Consider the following 21,353-nt stretch of genomic DNA (forward strand, 5'->3'; position numbering starts at 1 on the left):
AGTTAAGAAAGTGTTGATGAATTTAAGGAATATAATGCACTTCTCAGGAGGTCAAGTAAGAGTCGGAGATGAGTATTTTGTCTTCATCTTCATTATTTTTTGAGAAGTTGAGTTGTGACATATGTTTTGACTTTCATAGTACAAAAGAATTGGAGCACAGATTGATGATTATAACTGGACAATAGGCTTAAAGATAGCCGTGAACCTCAACATATGATGGATCAACAAATGATTTTGTGAAATTTTTCAAATCAGTGGATTTCTTTGAGTGGAGATGTTACATTTATTTATTCTGCAGAATTTTAGAAGCATCCAGAACCACAAACATGGAATTTTAAATCTTAAGCTCTGAATTAACATATTCATTGATAGTGGTCAGTGTGTCTGGCTCTATTGTCTTGTTCCGTCCTCTTTCAAAGGAGATTGTATTTCCTTTAGGTACTGAGGGCTGCGGATGGCAAAAAGAACAGAGAGAAGAGACACAAATATAGAGGTGGAATTAAAGCAGCTGGACTTGGTTTAAATAATGCAGAGACAGACAGTACACTGTTGCTTTTTGATAATAAAAAAAAAGTGACTCAGATTAAAAGCTTCACTGTGAGGCAGAGCTCGTGAGAAGAAACCATGGCTCTGAATAAACAGAAGGCTTTAGACACCACAAACAGAGGGGTGGAGTTAGTTTAGTTTTCATTTGTATAATGCTTTAAAGGCCTGATTTAGTAAGGCTTTTTTCCCATTTTGGATCTTTGGCGGCGGGGAAGCTTAGTAAAACAGGCTGTAAATCAAGGCACAAAGTACCTTTACTCATTAAGACAACAGAATCATGACATAAACTACAAATAGATACAGGACTGAGGAGTCAAGCCACCCATTTTTCCACTAGAAAGCAGCCAGAGGCAAAGAGCTATTAAGCCAGGCAGGCCAATAAAATATTTGCTATTCAGAACTGGAGCAGGGGCTGCACAGGAGGCAAATAGCAGCAAAATTGGCAATAATGACTGTAAAATGTGGCATTTCAGGCCTTCCCTGCTCCCAGCTGGGAAATCCATTTACTCTCTCATTTCCCTATGCATGAATCTCATCATGTTACAGACATGCAAAGTTTCTTGGTCCCCTACAGAAAAAAAGTGGTAGGAGGTGAGCATTTGCTGTCTATGACATCAGCATGACGTAAAGACAAGGAGTCAAAAACATGTGCCCACATATCAATCTCTACACCAATTCATCTACATGCTCACTGTGAAACACTTATTTACCCTGGCTCCATAAAAAATCAATGGGGAAAATCCCAACACATACAGCAAACAAAACATTTATTCTGTTGCTCGGTTCACAACAGAGCTTTAATTAAGAGAGCATGTAGCAAACATAATAAGATCCTGGCTTACATTATGCATGAGAAAGACGGAAGATATAGGATAACTTCCTTACAAGGTAAATACGGTTTTACACACACAACTCAAACAGGCTTCAAAGCAACACTTACAGGCCTAGCTCTAAGATCTATGGGCTCGTTGTGCCAGCACAGCCTCTCTGCTGACTTAGGAGTAGATTTTCAAAGATGCACACGTGCTACCCAGCACGCACACATGAACGCCCAATTTTATAACATGCGTGCGCAGGTGCGCAAATGTTATAAAATTGGGGATCGGCGCACGCAAGGGGGTGCACACTTGTGCATCCTGTGTGCACCGACGCCCGCGGCCTTCCTCAGTTCCCTCCCAGTCCGCTCCAATTTTGGAGCGGACTGGGAGGAATTTCCCAACCCCGTACACTAACCTCCCTTCCCCCTAACCTAGCCCCCCTCCCCAAATCTTTATTTTACCTTTTGCGCCAACACCCTGCTGGCACGCAATCCCCTGACACAGCGGCAAATGGGCGCTGTGCCGGGGGCCTCTAGCCCCGCCCCCTTCCCGAGGCCCCAGGACTTACACACGTGACTGGGCCTTTGAAAATTGGACCAGCACGCATAACGCTTTGAAAATCTACCCCTTAGGGTTTAAACAGGGCAGACCTCCCTTTGAATCAATGAGGGTGTTGCTTGGTGTGTCCAAGCCCTGAGTACCTGAAGAGTAAGACTAATACTGCATTCCCAAAACTCCACTGCCAATATGGTTCTCCCTGATAGAATCCCAGCCCATTGCCCACTGCTGCCAGTTCAGACCCACTGGCTTTGATATACCTTGATATGCTCTTGTCCATTACTTATTCATTACCAGATAATGACTTATCCGACTAATCTGGATAAGTACTAGTGATATTGAAAATGCCTTTGAATCCTGGCCTCCTGGTTATTTATATTTATGTTCATTATTAATTCGTTTTCTTTATTTGTTCCTCCACTCTTTTTCACTACCTATGGTGAGTTTGCCTCTATTTTTCTTGTCTCTTGTCTAGCAGTGACAAAGTCTGCATTTTTTCATATATTTTTTTTTCCAAGGAGGGTTTTTTTTGTTGTTGTTGTTTTCCTTTTGTTCTGGCCTTGCATGCTTGCTGGTGGGACTCTTTCAGTAATGATTTTCACTGCACAGTATTGTGTGCAAGTTATTTCTCTGATATCAATAGATGGTCCCCTTTATGCAGGTTATAGCCTCATTTATGTTACTTAACTTGCATTTTACTTTGGCTGTCGAGTTTAACTCGGTTAATCTTTCTCTTGCCCACAGCATACCAATCCCTCTCCACGCAGTCTAGAATCTCTTCTATCTTCTGATCTCTCACCTTCCTTTCCTCTTGACTCTGTCTTACATTACTCTCATCCTCCTGTGTTGTGCCTTTATCATTCACTGGTATCTCACCCCTTTTCTTCTTCAATTGTTCTGGCACCTCTCTTCTGGTGCTCCACTCTGGACCTCCTTTTCTCTTTCTGCATCAGCCCTCAGTTGTTTTAAGGTGTGTTCACTACTTTACTTTGATGTATTTTCCAACTACTGGTCTTAAATTTGCATCTGTTGCTTTTTTTGTAGCTTTTCCTTTGATCATTTTGCTCTCTCTTCCAGTTTTTGGAATGCTTTTTTGTGAACCCTCTTGATTTAAATGCAGGGTTTGTGGAGTGAAAATAGCAGCATTCATGTTTAACTACAAGGGTTCACGAAACTGTATTTGATCCTCTCAATTCTTTCAGTAGCTGCTGTGGTCTGTCTCCTACTGCAACGAGTACATGATCAGGTTTACCTCTAACTGTGTCTGAAATGATGTTTTCACCTTAAAGTTCAGCCTTACTGCTGCCACCATCTTTAGTCCCAGTACTGAGGCTAAGGCCGGGCTTCATTTTTATCCTGGGTATGAATTATCCTTTTTGCTTTTCATCATACTTCTGTGGTGGTGGTGGTGGCCTTGCGGAGGTTTATCTAGATGTAGTACAATGAGGTCACCACATAAAAGTACTCAGAAAGATTTGATGAGAGAAATGCTATCCCCAGCCCCACTTCCATCAGTGGGGATGCTGATTGCTGGTTAGCGTATGACGGCCAGTATAGGCAGAATGTTTAATGCTAATCAGTGTGTGTGATCATTTCTAATCAGTGTATAATCAGCACCAGTAAGTGAATGGGCAAGGGCCAGCTTATGATAATCATCACTAATCTGAGTATGAAGGTCAGTGTCATGTACAATGGTCAGAATTGATTCACATGGGATTATCTGTGCTAGAGTATGACTTTTAATTTCCAAATCTGCAATATTCTTTTTCTGATAAAGGGCTTTGTCTTCATTTGATTGGATCTCAGGATCCTTGAATAAAGGATCACTGTTTGCTTCCATCAGTGTTCCTTGGAATTAGCTGTTCACACATTTTCACTGAGCCTCTACAATATGTTTCAGTGATTATAGAAGTGAGAATGAAATTTCCAAGCTTTTGTTTTTGTTCTATAGGTAAATGACTTGGTGACTTCACTACCTGTCATCTTAGAACTGGGAGCAGTAAAAATTTACCAAAGTGGTTTATCAACAGCAGTGGAAACAGATTTTGGCCTTTTGGTGACTTATGATGGCCAACATTATGCCTCTATCTCTGTCCCAGGCACCTACACCAATGCCACCTGTGGACTATGCGGTAACTACAATAAGAATCCTCAGGATGACACACTGCGATCTGATGGCAGACCTGCTGTATCTGTGCTAGACTTAGGGGAAAGCTGGCGGGTGTATCACCCTGACTGGAGGTGCTCCTCTGGCTGTTTAGACAACTGCAGTTTCTGTGATGCAGCCACAGAAACCCTTTATTTTACTCCTGATTATTGCGGTTTCATCAACAGGACCAACGGCCCCCTCTGGGAATGTGGCACAGTAGTGGATCCAACAGCCTTTGTTCACAGCTGTGTTTATGACTTATGTGGCACTAAAGACAATGGCACCAGTTTCTGCCAAGCCATTCAGGCTTATGCTCTTGTATGCCAAGCTCTTGGAATTCCAATTGGAGACTGGCGATCCCAGACTGGGTGCAGTAAGTCACATATTAGAGCTGCAGTAAAAAATGAATTCTTTTTAAAGATGAGTAGATAGTGTCAAATGTATATTTTGGTTAGCAGCAATTTTCTGGAAATGTATGCAAACGTAAGTTAAAGAGAATCCAGATTACAGCTTTGACTTGCTACATCTTGTCTGAAAGCAGCAGTGGAAAGGCTCTTTTGGCAGCTGGAATGCATAAGACCAGCTTTATAACAACTGGACATGCTGTTTAGTGTTTAGCATGTATTTGCTATTTTTGTGGCAGCCTCACCCTATTTAGCATACATACGCTATTAATGCATGGAAAGCTACAGTTTTAATGGTTAACATGTGTACCAGTACTGTTTACATGCTATTGAGGCTATATTTAAGTGCATTGTCCATTAAATGCCATTGTAGCATACACATTATATTTTTTAGTGCATGCACACATTTTAGTGGCTAAATATATACAGATTATAGCTCATGAATGTTTCTTATAGGTATACTCTCAATCCCTGAATTCGATAATTAAATGATTTGTTGTAGAAGTTGCTTGTTACAGCGGTTACTACTCCAAATCAAGCCTGATACTTCACTTAGAATACATATCCAGCGCAGCTCACTGCTTCAACGGCAGGGGGAATGAAGAAAATAGGATCTATATTCAACCAACAAGACCTGAATTGCACAAGCTGGGTAAACAAGCGTGGGAGTAGCTTGCTTATTACGGCGGTTACTACCCCAAACCAATTAACTGGATACTTCACTTAGATGTAGCTCCAGCACTGCTATCTACGAAACAGAACCAAAAAAATTATTTAAAGAGACAAGAGTAACAGAAATGTATGGAAAAAAAAAAGTGTGAAAGCTTGCTGGGCAGACTGGATGGACCGATTGGTCTTCTTCTGCCGTCATTTCTGTTTCTATGTATGTAAATTGTTTCTGATGATCCCTTAAAGCCTTTGTTGTATAGACATGAGAGATGTGAAAATGACTGATGTTAATGGTAGAGTTAACCTGTAGATGTGGCTGAATTTAACAGTGTTTTCTTTCTCACAGCTGCAGCGGTTCACTGCCCTGACCATAGCCATTATTCAGTTTGTACCAGCAGCTGTCCTGCTACCTGCTCAGACCTCACTGCTCCCTTGTCCTGCACATCTCCTTGCACTGAAGGCTGCGAGTGTAACGAAGGTTACGTCCTTAGCACCGATCTCTGTGTCCCCCTACACCAGTGTGGCTGTGACCAGAATGGCAGATACTATTCCATAGGGGACTCATTTTGGGCTTCTGTGGATTGCACTATACAGTGCTGGTGTGAGGAGGATGGAGAGATCACATGTTTTAACACCACCTGCCGGGAAGGGGAGATGTGCTTTGTGGAGAATGGATACCAAGGCTGCTATCCCAGACGCGAAAGTGTGTGTTTAGTGAACCAGAATCAAGTGCTGCATACATTTGACTCCGTTACATTCAGTTACCCACTGGAAAACTCCTATACACTGCTGAAGACCTGCCCTGAAAAACCTGAGTTTCTGGCGGTTGATATCAGTAAAAAGAAGTTGGATGGAGGTTCCAATTGGCTGCGGGCCTTGCGGTTTCAGGTGGCTAACCAAGAAATAAAGATTGGGAGCGGCAGCACAGTGGAGCTAAAGGTAGGAGGTTTAGTGGCCCTTCTTTCAGGACTAAATATCAGCATGCACAAAGAAAAGTATCCTAGAAAGGTACTGAACAGGATGTGCTGATGGGCGTCTGTGCTTGCAGTGCCTGTGATAGCAAAGTCAAGAGAGGGTGACAGAACTGTGACTCCGATGTAACAAGATGTGAGTAAAAAAAAATGTGCCTTGAATTTCAGCACTTTTCTTTACTCATGTACTAAAAAAAAAAAAAAGTTACCACCCGATGCAGTGTTAATGGTATGCTAATGCAACAGGAATTAGAAAAAAAAACCATGCTAACCTGAAAATGTGCACACAAAAACATGCTTAGCACACATAAAACAGAATTTATATGCACACAGCATTTTATGCACAAAGCATGTTCTCTATGCAAAAAAAAATTAATGCACAGAGAGCCCAACTTTGAAAACTGTCCACAATACGACATTTGCATGCACAGTGGCCTGCAAAGATTTGTTAGCATTTTATAAACTGTGTGCAGGAAGCCCACAGTTTATAGAATACTGCATATGTTTCAGTGGACATCTGCATTTGTAATGCAGGAACACACATTTTCCCTATTCATTTTCTAAATTACGCACATATATTTGATGTACACATAATCCGCTGAGGCAGATAATGTAGAAAGTATGTATTCTGCTTCTGAAAATACTTTTTCGTGCACACACTTGTAATCACCAGGCCTTTGCCAGTTCACCTCGACCCTCTAGCACTTCACCCTGAACACCACCAAGTTCAACCAGTCCTCCCACCCAAAAACTGCAGACAAAAGACATCCGATTTCACTTGTGCAAGTTAATTAGCAGGTTTAAAAGCACACAGACAAGTAAGCATGTATATTGCTTACAAAACAGAAGTTTCCAAACCTTGCCGCAGCACGCCCCCTATTAACATTTATGTGAAATACTGCAAGAACGTGCCTACTCTAGAGGTTTATAAAATACAATATATGCACACACATGCTGCTTATGCACATATATGCCAATTTAATGCACACAACTCCCGCATACCTCCATAAAACCTGTTTTATGTGCACAAATTATGCTTCATGTGCATAAATCCTGCACCTTGAATTCTAGAATCGGCCCCATAGACTAACACTAGCTCCAGAAACTTTACTCCATCTCTGACCAGGAATTACATTTCCCTTTCTCTGCATCAGGGAGTAATAACTAATGCCTTCATTAACATGGGATTTGCATGGAGGAGCACCAATTGCACACAGTTGTACTGACATTTGTTTTTTGTGGGCTAAACTCTTTGTTAAATTAGGAGTAAAGTTGAATGCACAAAAATATACGCATAGCTGCGTGCCCTTATTATATCGTGGGAGTGTTAGTGAAGGAAAAAACGGGTTATTTGAGAGTGGGCCTGTGATGATAGTAATGGGCTCAGAAGCAAGAAACCTCTGTCTAAGTCTCCCCTTCTGCCCCAGGTGCTCCTTGTGGTCTCAGGCAAGTATTCATTATACCTGTTGCTCAGAGCTCATATAAAGAACAATATATAAACATAAAATAAATACGATGGGAGTTGTGTTTGTAATATCAGCAATGGAAGGAACAAGAGAGAATGATAGGAATTGTGCTTATTGCATTAGTGTTTGTGGAGTGGTTCATGTTTTGATGGTCTTTGTTTTTTCTTTAATTCAAATTGTGAGAGAGAACTTATTTATTTAGATTTAGCTCACATCTTTTCATTAGTAGCTCAAGGTGAATTACATTCAGGTACTGTAGGTATTTCCCCGTCCACAGACAGCTTATGATCTAAGGGGTCTGTTTGTTAAAGGTCTTCTTAGTGCTTAGAAATTAGGGCCCTAGGTTTGTATCTGAGACAATGGACAAGGTCACAAAGGACATCAACAGGACTGAACCCTGGCTTCCCTGGTTCTCAGCCTGCTGCTCTAACCACTAGGCTACTCTGCACTCCAGGTATCTCAAATGCTGCTATCACCGGTGGAATCAAAATGGTTGTGTATTTGGATTTACAATTTAATGGATCTTTCTTTTTAAACAATACTTCACTGATATGACAATTATTAGTTACAGACTGATTAGACTGAAAGAAGACAAGGCCACTATGTCATTATTAAGCTGTCACTTTAGAAATTCCTGCACAAATTCAGATTCTTGGGGGCAGGCATTACAAAATTCTTTCTAGGGAGAGCAGTATTTAAGTTGCTTTATGGAGCTTTGGATATTGTTCACCCAGTATTTCTGATTGTTGATCTGTTTCTGCTAATTTTCTATTTCATTCAAAGGGGTCTATGTAACAAAGTTTAGCATGGATGTAAAGGTCATTTTACACAAGCTAAAACCGGTGTGCTATGCAATAAAACCTTAACATGCCTTGAGAGATATGTATCAGGAAGGCAATTAATAATTATTTTTTTAAATAAATGTTGACAGTCCTCAACACGTACACACTAAAATTTCTGCATGCATGAATGTAAGTGAGGGAGCATCATATGCAAATGAGGCTTTACTGGGCTCACAGTAAATACAATGGTATGCTGACCATTGTTTACCAAGGCATCAATAAAGCCAAAATCTTAACACCTGCCTTGGACCAGGTGTTAACGTTTTTATGGTTACTGAAAGTCTTGAAATCCCTCATGCTAACTGACCCAAAGTGACTTGGAGCACAGTTGAAGGGGCCGATGGCCCAATGGACACTCTCCTTCCCTCCAGACAGGTCCATCCTTTGCCCTTTCTCCATCAGATGTGGACCAGGTATGATGGGGCAGGAAAGAGCAAGCTTCCTTCCTGCCCCGCTCTTGGTGACTTAAGAAATAGCAGCAGCTAAACTGTTGCACATAGGGGGAGGAGTGAGATGGGAAGGAGGCTTGCTGTCTTCTGCCTCCATCATACTTTGTTCACTTCTGAATGGGTAAGAATAAGGAGGATCTTCCTATAGGGAAGGAAGGGTCAATCAGGGTAGAGTATCAGCTGTGCTCCTGGAGGGAGGGAAGGGACTAGCAGGTCATTGGACCCTTTCAGCTGTGCTCCAGGAAGGTGGGGGATGAAATTATCCCTTAATATCCCTTAATATAGACAACATCCGCTTACAATTTAAAGATAACGTAAAAGATCTGGGCATTTGGATTGAAAATGATCTAAGCTACAAAAAACACATCACAGCAAAAACAAAAGAAGGCTTCCATAAACTACAAATTCTTAAACACCTAAAACCAATGCTACATCACCAAGAATTCAGAACAGTACTACAATCCCTAATTTGCACCAGCCTCAACTACTGCAACTCACTCCTGTTAGGTTTACCTAAAGCGACCCTAAAACCACTACAATTGCTGCAGAATGCAGCAGCTAGAGTCCTGACTGGCAAAAAGAAAGCAGAACACATCACCCTTGTCCTCAACAGCCTTCACTGGCTTCCGGTGGAAAAACGAATTGAATTCAAAATACTAACAGTACTACCCAGTGCAATATATAATGTAGATAACACGGCACTGGACAATGTCATTCAGATACACAGAGCACAACGGACAACCAGAACAGCAAGTAAAGTAAATCTAGTCATACCTTCACTCCCAGTCGCCAAATTATCCACAACAAGAAACAGAGCCATATCTATTGCTGGGCCAAAATTATGGAATTCTCTACCAGAACACCTGAGCTCTCAAAGCAACTTTAAATCCTTCAAAAAAGAGCTCAAAACATGGTTATTCACGCAAACACGCAAGGATGGCATTGGCTAACATCACTCAACAAATATAATTACATACCTTCATCGGGTATGCAATTAGCTATCTTAAATCTAGGAATACGAACACGTTAATATAAACTTGTAGAATACATAAAACACCCTGAGCTCTACCCAGATTCCATCCCACCCATCTCCCCCTATTTACATGATATGTGTAACGAACCTGCCTTGGATAATGTGTAATGCTGATTATATCCTTCAATCATAAAGAGGAATTTTGGTTAGTTGTTTGAGTTAATTTAAAATGTTTCCTCTTCTTTTCTTGTTATTTTTCTTTTTCATCAGATCAGATTCAGTTAGATGTTATGTTTGGGGTTTATTTGTAACAATGAATACGCGTGTCTTTTCACGTTTTTCAAGTTCACACACTGTTTTATGTAATGGTTGTTGATGATGTAAACCGGAGGGAAGGCAATTAGCTATACCTCGGTATAAAAAAAAAAGCGTAAATAAAATAAAATAAATCCCAGTTAACAGAGTGAATTTTCTGGCAGCAAGTGTGGATATTAAACTTTTTTGTGTTAATATCCATGTTAATACCAAGGTCATGCTATTAAGAAAAAGCTTTAGCATGCCCTCTGTAAAATGTATTACATATTAAGTTCTGTGTTAACATGCATGTTAAAAGTTTACTGAGTCATGCATGTATTGGCCCCTAAGTGTCTAGATATACTGCATTTGGAAGTTCTATAGGGAACCTGATACATTGTAGAACTTCTTCAACAAACTCTAGTAATTTAGGATTGTAATGGCGTGTTGATCAAGATGTTTGTGAAAATATTAAAGGACTGTGCTGTGAACATTTTTTCTGATGCTCTGATAGCTCTTGAAATGCTTTCTAGCACAAGGTATTGGGTTTAATTCATAACAGCAGAAGATAGTAGATGCATCTGACGACGTAGGCTCTGTCCTTGAAAGCTCCTGCCTCGATAAATTGGTTAGTCTAAAAGGTGCTACCCGCCTCTTCTCATTTTTATAGTAGATAGATTGTGACATAGAAAATGATTTCATGCTTGGATAAGATACAGTAATATATGATGCTCTGAAATTCATCATTCCAATATGCTTAGCGAGACTTTAGATGTTTGTGTGCTTTTTAACCACAATTGATATTAAGGATATGTACTACTAAAATAATGTTATAATAAAATGCTGTGTAGTCTGAGAAAGGAGAAAATGAATGCTATGCAGCATACTCTGATTTTTCCAGGCTTCTAAGCATCTAGACCAAGCTTAACCCCCCGCTGCCTGCCATTTATGACAGAGGGGTTGTAAAGCTGAAGTGCCAAGCATTTCATTCTTGGTTTACAAGGATTTTTCTCCCTTTCTTAACCAGGGATAGATTTAGGTTTTTGTCACCCCTAGGCACTATTGGTGGTGTTGACCCCTTCCCTCAGGTAGGACATTACCAATCGGTTGCCATCTGCCCCCATGTCTGGTTATGCCTCTCATAATTATGTCATGGATTCCTGGTCTGGTTTTAAAGTCTCTTGTCAACCAGTCAGCTCTTGAACCAGTTGCCAAGTAATGTGACAATCACACTGCCAGCCAATGTCAGACATACACATAGTCTCTCAGACACAAACACCCACACACACACTCTTTCAGACTTTGTGTCCAAGAGAGGGTGTGTGTGAATGTCTCTCTGATACAGACACTCTCTCACACATATATACACACACACACACACATACACACTCTCACTCTCAGTGTATGGGTGTGTCATAGAGAATGGGTGTCTTTCTGTGTCATGGAGAAAGACACACTCTCTCTCTCTCTCTCTTTCTCTGACACATCCCATCATTGTGCTGCTGCTCATATACTCACACATGGGCCAATACAGTACAGTATGCACTGTTAGCCCGGGTTTGGCTGCGCATTTTCGACGCGCTAGCTTTACCCCTTATACAGTAAGGGGTAATAGCACGTCGAAAACCCGCGGCCAACCCCCCCAAAACTAATAGCGCCCGTAACATGCAAATGCATGTTGATGGCCCTATTAGTTATTCCCGCGCGATCCAGAAAGCAAAATGTGCAGCGAAGTCGCACATTTTACTTTCAAAAATTAACGCCTGCCCAAAGGCAGGCGTTAATTTCTGCCGGCGCCGGGGAAGTGTACAGAAAAGCAGAAAAAACTGCTTTTCTGTACACCCTCCAACTTAATTTCATAGCGATATTAAGTCGGAGGCCCCAAAATTAAAAAAAAATGTAAATTTTAAAAAACAAAATTTAAAATCGGCCCGCGGGTCGGAAGGCGGATGCTCAATTCTGAACCCGTGGCTGTCCGTTTTCTGAACCCGTGGCTGTCAGCGGGTTTGAGAACAGATGCCAGCAAAATTGAGCGTCGGCTGTCAAACTCGCTGACAGCCACCGCTCCTGTCAAAAAAGAGGCGCTAGGGACACGCTAGTGTCCCTAGCGCCTCTTTTTACCGCGGGCCCTCATTTGCATACTAAATCAGAGAGTGGCCTGTGTGCGTGTTGGGAGAGCGGGCGCTTGCCTCGGAGCGCCTGCTGTCCCGCGGGTTTTACTGTATCGGCCTGACAGTGAGTGCCCCCGCTTCTATACTGCCACACGATTATCTAAAAAGTTTCTGCTTGCTGCCAGCCCTTCCCCAGCCTGCAACAGCCCCTTCCCTCTCCCTTTCCCATTCCTACCTCTTTGTGGGCCCCCCCACTCCAGGAGAATCACTGGTTCCACAGACAGCTGACCCTTTCAGGAGGAACGTCCAGCCTACAGAAGTCTCCCCAAAACACTGCACAGGCACTTTCTCTTGGCTTACCCCATCACTTTTCCTGACTGTAACTTGCCTCCGTCCCCCCTCCCTGCCACCATTCCAGTGTATTCCCATTGGCTGAGCGCTGCAGAGTCTGCTGCTTTTATGATTCCCCAGGTTCTGCACTGCCCACATACTCAGGAGGGGAAGGGGAGGGTAGACCAGATTAATCTATGCTGTTTCTCTAGGGCTTAACAAGAAAAATGAAGCCTTGGCCAAGACTGGAGAGAGCCACAGGACCCAAAGTAGCAGAGCTCCATAATTCTGCTTTACCACATGGATCCAGTGCAGCCAGAATTGGTGCAAGGGTTTTAGGTGTCATAGGTAAAGCTTACAGCCTCGTACCCCCCAGCCCCTCACTCTCCCACACAATAAAAAATGATGTATCTATAATAGTTTTTACTGTAAAATAGCCAAAGTACAGTCTAATGAGGTAAAAAGTATCACTAACAGCATGTACATTATATTTACATGCTCAGTGGAGGCTGCTGCGAGCAACACCATGTCACATGACTGCCCTGACCGGCCCACCGGGGCATGCCCAGAGCCCCGAGAGGCCAAATCCACTCCTGGTCTGTTGATGCTCTGGGAGAGTTCGAGATTTTCCTTGGCCTGGGGGAAGGGGCGGGCTGCAAGACCCCAATGCTAGGGGGTTTTTTTGGTTTTTTTTTTTAAATAACTAGTTTTTGTCGTGGTTCAACGATGAGGGGGCCAGCGACAAAGCAGTAGCACAGGAAAGCCTTGCAGCAGCGATAGGAAGAGCAGCAGAGCCAGTGAACTGAGGAGGGCCATGTGTTTTCTGCTGTCGCTGAAGGTGGGGGCAGGACCTGAGCACGATCTGCTGCTTGTACTGAAACAGAGGTCATACAGGGGGTGGCTGTGAGAGTAGCAGCTTCCTCTGAAATAGACCAATGTGAGAGAAGACGCCGCCACCACCAAGGGGCCTGACATATCAGAGGGGAGGCAGATGCTTTTTCTTTATTGGAAACAGAATATTGTTTTCTCTCTGCCTGCCACCCCCCCTTCCCCCCCGATATCGGCCGCCTAGGCATGGGCCTAGCGTGCCTAGTGACAAATCCAGGCCTGTCCCTAGCTTAACTTTGTAAGGGACATTGGTTCCAGGTGTGCCCAACACTCAGCCACTAGATGTCACCATTGCATGATGATGAAGACTCCATTCCTACCAGGGATCTATGTAGCAAAAAAAAAAAAAATTAATCAATAAAATCCACTCCAGACATACCCTTTTTATAAATGGCTATGAAAATAAATTCTTTCTATAGGGTGTTCTTGTAGGAAGTATATCAAGAGCGCCTATGGGAGATCATGTCCACCCATCTGTCCGTCTGTGATCTTGTATCACAGGCAAAAAGACAGGAGGTAGAAAGCTGTGCTCTGATGTGATTTGAGTGTGGGGTGTGGTAGTTATAATTACCAAGCTTCATAATGTTCAGGTTGATACTGCCAGGTCTACAAAAACCTGTATACTTCTTAGGGTCCGATGCAATACCACGCATGTAAAAATGTGCATCCAAACTGGGTGCCCGTTTTTTCAATGCGCGCAAATCCACCTCTCCTGGGCAATATTCTAATGAGCTGCTGCGCTAAAAAGGATGCGCGAGAGATAAATTGTGCGTCCCTAGCGCTCAAAAGCATCAAGCGCCCAGTAAACGTGGGATGCGCAGGTTAGGAAAGCAGATGCTCAATGCGAGCATCCGTTTTCTCCCGCCGCAGATAATTTACCGGCCCAATATATAGACACAATATGCATGGCTGGAGCGTGTACATTGTGCACCCCCTCAACATTTTTTTTCATCAAGCCTTTCATTTTTTAATAAGTTTTAGTCATTGCAAGGAGTAGATTTATTTTATTTATCAGCTTTTATATATCAACATTCATGGGTACATCATGCCGGTTTACAAAATAACTGAAGGAACGAAGTTACAAAGAACCAGGGTGGGGGGAGAGGAAGCAGATAGGAAGAGAGAAGGGGCGAGAGAAGAGAGGGAAAAACAGGAAGAACATAGATCTTAGTATCACGATGATACTAAGTAGGAGAAACCACAGAAAAGCAGGATTTTTTTGAGCTGAGCCAGTCTTTATGCCAACTCCGGGGCTGGTGTTAAGTTTGCCGTGTTAAAAAGTATGCATTGGGCGCCGGCAATTTTTTTGCATTGGGGGTAATAGCTAATAGCCTCATCAACATGGCGTTTGCATTTGATGAGCGCTATTAGCTACGTGTTTGTTTGGATGCCCATTCTGGACACACTAATCCCCTTATTGCTTAGTCACGCGCATCCAAAAATGCATGTCCAACCGCAGGTTAACCTGTGCGCTAGGCTGAGTGCACTTCATTGCATTGGCCGTTAGTGAAGTACTTGTACTTGTTGTTTTATCTGCTTCCAGTTCCATTTTCCCTGGGAACAAGTTTAGGGCACATATATTTTCTTTTATTGTTTTTCCTTGGTTACTAGCAGCACTACTATCACTACCACCTTGAATATATCTCCAGCTGACAAACATTTTGAAGAACACTTATTGCTGCTTACAATTATTTCTGGGATCTTTTTTTTTTTCAGGTAAATGGATTTGAGGTACACTTGCCATATTTCCACCCCTCTGGCAAACTAGAGATTTACCGTAACAGGAATGGGACCGTCATTGAGTCGAACGGATTTGTTAAAATCCATTACTCAGACCAAGGGCTGCTTCACATTAGCCTGTCTACCTACTACTACAACTGTACTGGAGGGCTCTGCGGTTACTTTAATGGAGACAGCAGTGATGAGTTCTGTTTCCCGAATGGGAAGTGCACAGATAATTTGGACATTTTCCTGGAAAGCTGGACGACATTTGATGAAATCTGCAATGGGGAATGTGGTGACTTGCTGAAGGCTTGTAACAATGATTCAGAATTACTGAAGTATTACAAGAGCAGGTCCAAGTGTGGCATCATCAATGACCCCAGTAACAGCTCCTTTCTGGATTGTCATGCCGTTGTCAATGTGTCAGCTTATTACAGGACCTGCCTCTTTCGTTTGTGCCAGAGTAGGGGGAATGACTCGGAACTTTGCGATTCGGTGACCCGATATGCCAGTGCCTGCAAGAATGCCCAAGTGGACGTTGGCCAATGGAGAAGAAGCAACTTTTGCCGTAAGTCCAGAATTTTATTGTTCAGTTAATTTAAAGGAGAACCATGGGCATTCTTTTAAAAATATATTTCTCTCTACTCATGCCACACAGAAGCACTTTTTCCCTAAAGTCAGAGAGGCCTGTCTGATAAGCGTCTCCTTGTAAGGCAGCCTATGTCCCTCTAATTACGTTTGTTGTCTTTTTCTACTCATTTAGTTTCTTGAATTTCTTCCTAAAATGTGAGGCCCAGAACGGTCCCCATACTCCAAGATCCCTGTACTTCAGTTTACTCCCATGGATTTCTTTCCCTGCTGCCCTTTTATTTATATCTCCCTATGTCTGAATATTTGCCTTGGAAGCACTGGGAAGCCTCAACATTCTTGAGGACTGAAGGGATGTCTCTTCTGAGATGATCCCTCAGCACTGTTGTCTTCCCTTCCTCTCTAGGACTGAGCACATTGTCTCTGTGGTGTGCCCAATCCCAGCTGGCCCCAGCCGAGAGCCGAGTTGAACTGTTTGCTGTGCTGTTTCATACAGTGCTATGACTTGAACCATAGCACTAGCCCTCCTCCCATGTTGAATAAATGTTGATGCTCATACAGCCTTAATGGCTGTTGCCTGACAACCTCTGCAAAGAAGATGCAAGATAATAAAGAATTAGATAAGTACAAATGGGCTGTGCCAAATGTCCAAACCCTAAAAAGTACTAGAAAAGTGAGTCTTGGCAATTTTTGATAAGCCACCTAGTGGCAAGATACATAGGTATTTTTGTACCCATGCAAATTTTAACAAATTTTCAGAGAAATTATTCTGAGGATTTTCTAAAACTTACACAGTAGAAAACGTGCACTATATTTGTGGATGGATTATGCATTGAAAAATAGGTGTGTATATTTGAAAATGTAATATACATACATATCTGCCCAAGCTTCCTCTCCACCCGATCTCACCATGCCATTTTTTTTGAATCCCCAAATTAATTTTCAAAACCTTCAATTTAGCCGCTTAACTCCATATTTAAGCAGTTAGATCATTAGGAAATGTACCCTTATCAGTTAGAATTGCCATGTTGGTTTACAGTGAAAAACATCAGATGAGGTGCTAATGCTCTTTTAAATAAACATATCTGGGTTCAGCTCAAGATAAATGGGGCTATGTTGCTAAGTAAGAATACTTCAGTCAGCTTTAATAGAAACATTAGCAAAATAGCAAGCATGACTGTAGTTGCCATATTGAAGCATAGTATGGTTACATACCAGGAATGTGCATCTTGAATGTGGAAAAAAAAAAAAGAGAAGTGGTTGGGGGAGGGAAGCTTTTTTTCTATTCAAATGCAGTTGCTAAAAAACCTCAACCAATAGGAAAATGCAATTTTTAAAATTAACCTTTCGCGTCCATTTTCTTTTCACTTTCAGCTCTCGAATGCCCAGAAAGCAGTCACTTTGAGGAGTGTATTACCTGCTCGGAGACCTGTGAAACCTTGGCAATAGGTCCTCTGTGTGTGGACAGCTGTACAGAGGGCTGCCAGTGTGATGAAGGCTTTGCTCTCCGGGGCACTCAGTGTGTCATAAGAAGTGACTGTGGTTGCAATTTTGAGGGACGTCAGGTTTCTAGTAACAAGACCTTTTGGGCTGATCTTGATTGTCAGTCCTTCTGTTACTGTAATGGGACTGATAACAGCATCTACTGTGAAAGCAGTGCCTGTAAGGATGATCAGTACTGCATGGAAGACAATGGTCTGTATCGCTGCCAAGTTCGCACAGACGCTTCCTGTATTGTTTCTGGTTACGGACATTACCTCACCTTTGATGGCTTCCCCTTTGATTTTCAGAGTAGTTGCTCACTTATTCTCTGTACAACAGTCTTCAATGACAGAGCAGACAATTTCCCAAAATTTACTGTTACAGCCAAAAATGAAGACAGAGACCCATCACTGGCATTATGGGTAAAGCAAGTTGAGATAGAAGTATTCAATTATAACATTGTTATCCATCGGGCTTATAAACATACAGTCCTGGTAAGAGAGATTTTTGTGTTGTTATCTTATAGGGTCTATTTACTAAGCCTGGAGGAGAAAATACTACTAAGCCTGGAGGAGAAAAGTTAGGTTTCACTAACTTTTGGTACCAATTACCACAGGTTTGTGAATCCCATGGTATCTCCCCAGCCATAAAATACAGTGGGGAAAAATACCGCGGCTTAACTGACCTGAAAAACCACCGTGCGTTGGTGGCCCCACATCCTCTAGCCACCATCTTTTAAAGGGCCCTCATGTTTCCTCCTCTGGATTTGTAAAATCAGTGGGGGTATACAGGGACGCCCTTTTCCCCCCACCGCCCCAAGGCAGCCAAAGTTTACAAATGTAGACCCAAACCTATTTTACATATCCGGAGGGGGGAGCACCAAGGGCCATGGCTCCTTTATGGCCTGAGCCCAGAAGCAGTAGGCTGTGTGTTAATGTCCTGATGCTCCCTGGGTATTTTATACCATGGCCACGTATAAGTGTATATGATATAAAATGGCCATATCCTTCGGTGCGAGCTGGCGTATGTAAGCACGTGTACGCCCGCGAAGCCAGTATCAAAGTTACCGTCCCTGTGAACTAGACAGGGCTGAATGTAAGACAGGCTAGTTGACATCAAAACGGGACATGGTTGTATTTTAATAAGCTAGTCAATATTAGACCAGTATTGAGCTTTATGTGGTGCAAACGAGACCATATTCCTAGAGAGGGACATAATTGCATCAAAACAAGACATGAAGATAGGGGAAAAATGTTAATAAATCTCAGCATGACAGGATTGCATGTGAATACTGCAGGAGGGCTGAGAAAGGAGTGGTAGCTTGGTATAGGACTGGGCTCATTGTTTTTGCTGCAGTAAATGAATGCTGCACATTCCAAATCACTTTTTCATGATATGATTTCCTTCTGTCTTCCTGCAGGTTAATAATGAGCGCTTGTACCTTCCCTTGAGGCTTGCCCATGGGAAAGTTAACATCTTTGCCTTTGGCTTCCATATTGTTGTAGAAACTGAATTTGGACTAAAGGTGGTGTATGACTGGAAGACATTTCTGTCTGTGACTATCCCTCGGCACATGCAGAACAGCACATATGGTCTGTGCGGGCGTTACAATGGCAACCAGGATGATGACTTGCAAATGTCCAATGGCTTCATCACACTGAATGTTAACGAGTTTGGTCACAGCTGGGTGAAGAGGGACACATTTTGCCAAGTGGGTTGTGGAGATCGGTGTCCTTTCTGTGGTAAAATAGAAGGCTTTTGGAAAGCCCAGCAACTCTGTAGTTTCATTCCAAACCGAAACAGTGTTTTTGCCAAGTGCCACAGTAAAGTGAATCCCAGCGTTTTCTTCAAGAACTGCTTGTTTGACTCTTGCATTGATGGTGGGGCTACACAAACCGCTTGCAGCTGGCTACAGAACTATGCCAGCACCTGCCAGACTCAAGGGATAGCAGTGACTGGCTGGCGGAATTATACCTCTTGCTGTAAGTAGTAAGCACATTCTCTTATGCTTAGATTGCTCCTAATTTGTCCACTCCCTCTGAATTTCGCATCTCTTTGCAGACGATCTTAGCATCATCTGCAAAGAAAGAAACTTTCTTGACTAGCCATGTTGCAATATCAGTTATGAAAGTATTGAATGGAATTGGATCCAGGACTGATCCCTGAGATACTCAACCAGTTTCTAATCCCGTTTACTATCTTAGAACCAATCCAGACTGCCCTGTTTGTTAATGGCTTTCCTATGTGGAACAATGTCAAAGGCTTTATGGGAATCAAATATACCTCATCCAATGCTTTTTCCTGATCTAGTTCCTTGGTTCTGTCTGATTTAATTGCCTGTTCACTTTCAGTTTTGCTGAGCTCTCTGTAGATTCTGTCTTCTGTACATGGTCTGGTGTCTAAGTTTCTTTCATTTCTACTCGATACCAGAACCATAATCTAGGCATTTTAGTGCCTGGTGCAGATAAGTGCTCCAAGTTGATCCCATTCTGATCTCCAGTCCTCTTTCGCTCTCTCCTCCTCCCCCCAATCTGGATGGTAAGATAGTGGCATTCTTCCTGGTTTTCATCTGCCACTGGCCCACACTTTCATTTCATCATTTTTCTGTCCCTAAAGGGCTTTGTGTCCTGGGCGGCTACCCATCTCACCTGTTGCTAGTTACAACCCTGCCTGACATCTGTGATCCTCTTTTAACCCTTAAATGGGATGAATATGGTATCAGTTAATTTATGCAGCTCAGGTCACATTAGCTAGATTTTGGGAGGAAATTCCAAGATTTAGCTCCTGGGAATTTCAAATCCGCGAAATTGCAATGGTTGAAAGAATTACTTTTGCATTCCAATACGAGAACTTAGAGCGATATAATAAGATCTGGGGTCCTTACTGGTCAAAGATACAGAGAATATATATGGGTAAACATCGATTTAAGAATATTTAATACGCTGCAATATATTTCTGTAGAATTGCATTTGTGCCTTTTATATTGTATTGTAGACTGTTCTGTTTGGTAGGACAGACTACTTGTTACACTGTATGTGGCCTATATCAGATCTAGTCCCATTTCCCAAAGACTGAAAAGCAAATGTCATCCTCTTTCTGTATTTCCTTCTTCCTATTGTCATTCCTAATTTGGAGCACTGCTTCTGTTTAGATTCAGATTATTCTGTCCTTGCTTGTACATTAACAGTCAGTCTTTGTGTATCTGTTAGATGTTACCTGTCCTCCCAGTAGTCACTACGAGAGCTGTGTGAGTGTTTGTCAGCCCCGTTGTGCTGCCATCCGACTGAAAAGTGACTGCAACCATTACTGTGTGGAAGGCTGTCAGTGTGACCATGGCTTTGTTTTAAACGGAAAGAGCTGCATCCTCCCTCACAACTGTGGTTGCTATGCCGATGGAAAATATTATGAGGTAAGATGAGCTGCCTGCCCCATTGTATTACGACCTCTTTTCTGTTTAAATTATTTTTCTTAATGCAGAATGCTGGTAGTTACAGCCATTCTGGAGAAGATTGAATTCTTTGCATGTTTTTACTGAACCAATATAAAAAAATAATAATAATAATTCATAGATATTGTGCTGAATAGGCTTTTGAGATCCTTTCTCAGATGCTATGGTAAAATATTCAATATTTTAGTAAAATGTATTTTAATTCTGCTGTCTTGACTTTTAGCCCAAGCAGTTGTTCTGGAACAGTGACTGCACCAGACGCTGTCGTTGCTTTGGAAGGAACCTAATCCAGTGTGATCCTCGTCACTGTAAATCTGACGAGGAGTGCGCACTCAGGAATGGGGTGCGGGGCTGTTTCAGCAAGAAGAGTTCCTATTGCATTGCAGCAGGAGGAGGGGTCTTCCGCACCTTTGATGGCGCTTTCCTGAGGTTTCCCGCCAACTGTGCTTTTGTTCTGTCCACCATCTGTCAGAAACTGCCAGATATTTCTTTCCAGTTGATTATCAATTTTGATAAATGGTCATTCCCAAATCTAACTGTGATTTCTCCAGTTTACTTTTATATTAATGAAGAACAGATTCTCATCAATGATCGCAATACTGTCAAGGTATCTATCAGACAGTTATTTTCAACTTGACAAATAAG

At 42.3% G+C, this 21,353-nt stretch overlaps 1 protein-coding gene across 1 annotated transcript in view; it reads left to right on the forward strand.

Moving 5' to 3' along the window:
* TECTA (tectorin alpha) overlaps positions 1 to 21,353 on the forward strand; it is a 72,671-nt gene that overhangs the window by 20,504 nt on the left and 30,814 nt on the right. The window contains exons 7-13 of the mRNA XM_029574094.1: positions 3,874 to 4,444; positions 5,491 to 6,083; positions 15,185 to 15,758; positions 17,153 to 17,754; positions 18,681 to 19,242; positions 20,470 to 20,669; positions 20,932 to 21,315. Of these exons, the coding sequence (XP_029429954.1) occupies positions 3,874 to 4,444; positions 5,491 to 6,083; positions 15,185 to 15,758; positions 17,153 to 17,754; positions 18,681 to 19,242; positions 20,470 to 20,669; positions 20,932 to 21,315 (3,486 nt within the window). The remainder of the gene's footprint in view (positions 1 to 3,873; positions 4,445 to 5,490; positions 6,084 to 15,184; positions 15,759 to 17,152; positions 17,755 to 18,680; positions 19,243 to 20,469; positions 20,670 to 20,931; positions 21,316 to 21,353) is intronic.

This window comes from Rhinatrema bivittatum, chromosome 12 (genome assembly GCF_901001135.1).
Source record: "Rhinatrema bivittatum chromosome 12, aRhiBiv1.1, whole genome shotgun sequence".
In the NCBI taxonomy this organism is placed as follows: domain Eukaryota; kingdom Metazoa; phylum Chordata; class Amphibia; order Gymnophiona; family Rhinatrematidae; genus Rhinatrema; species Rhinatrema bivittatum.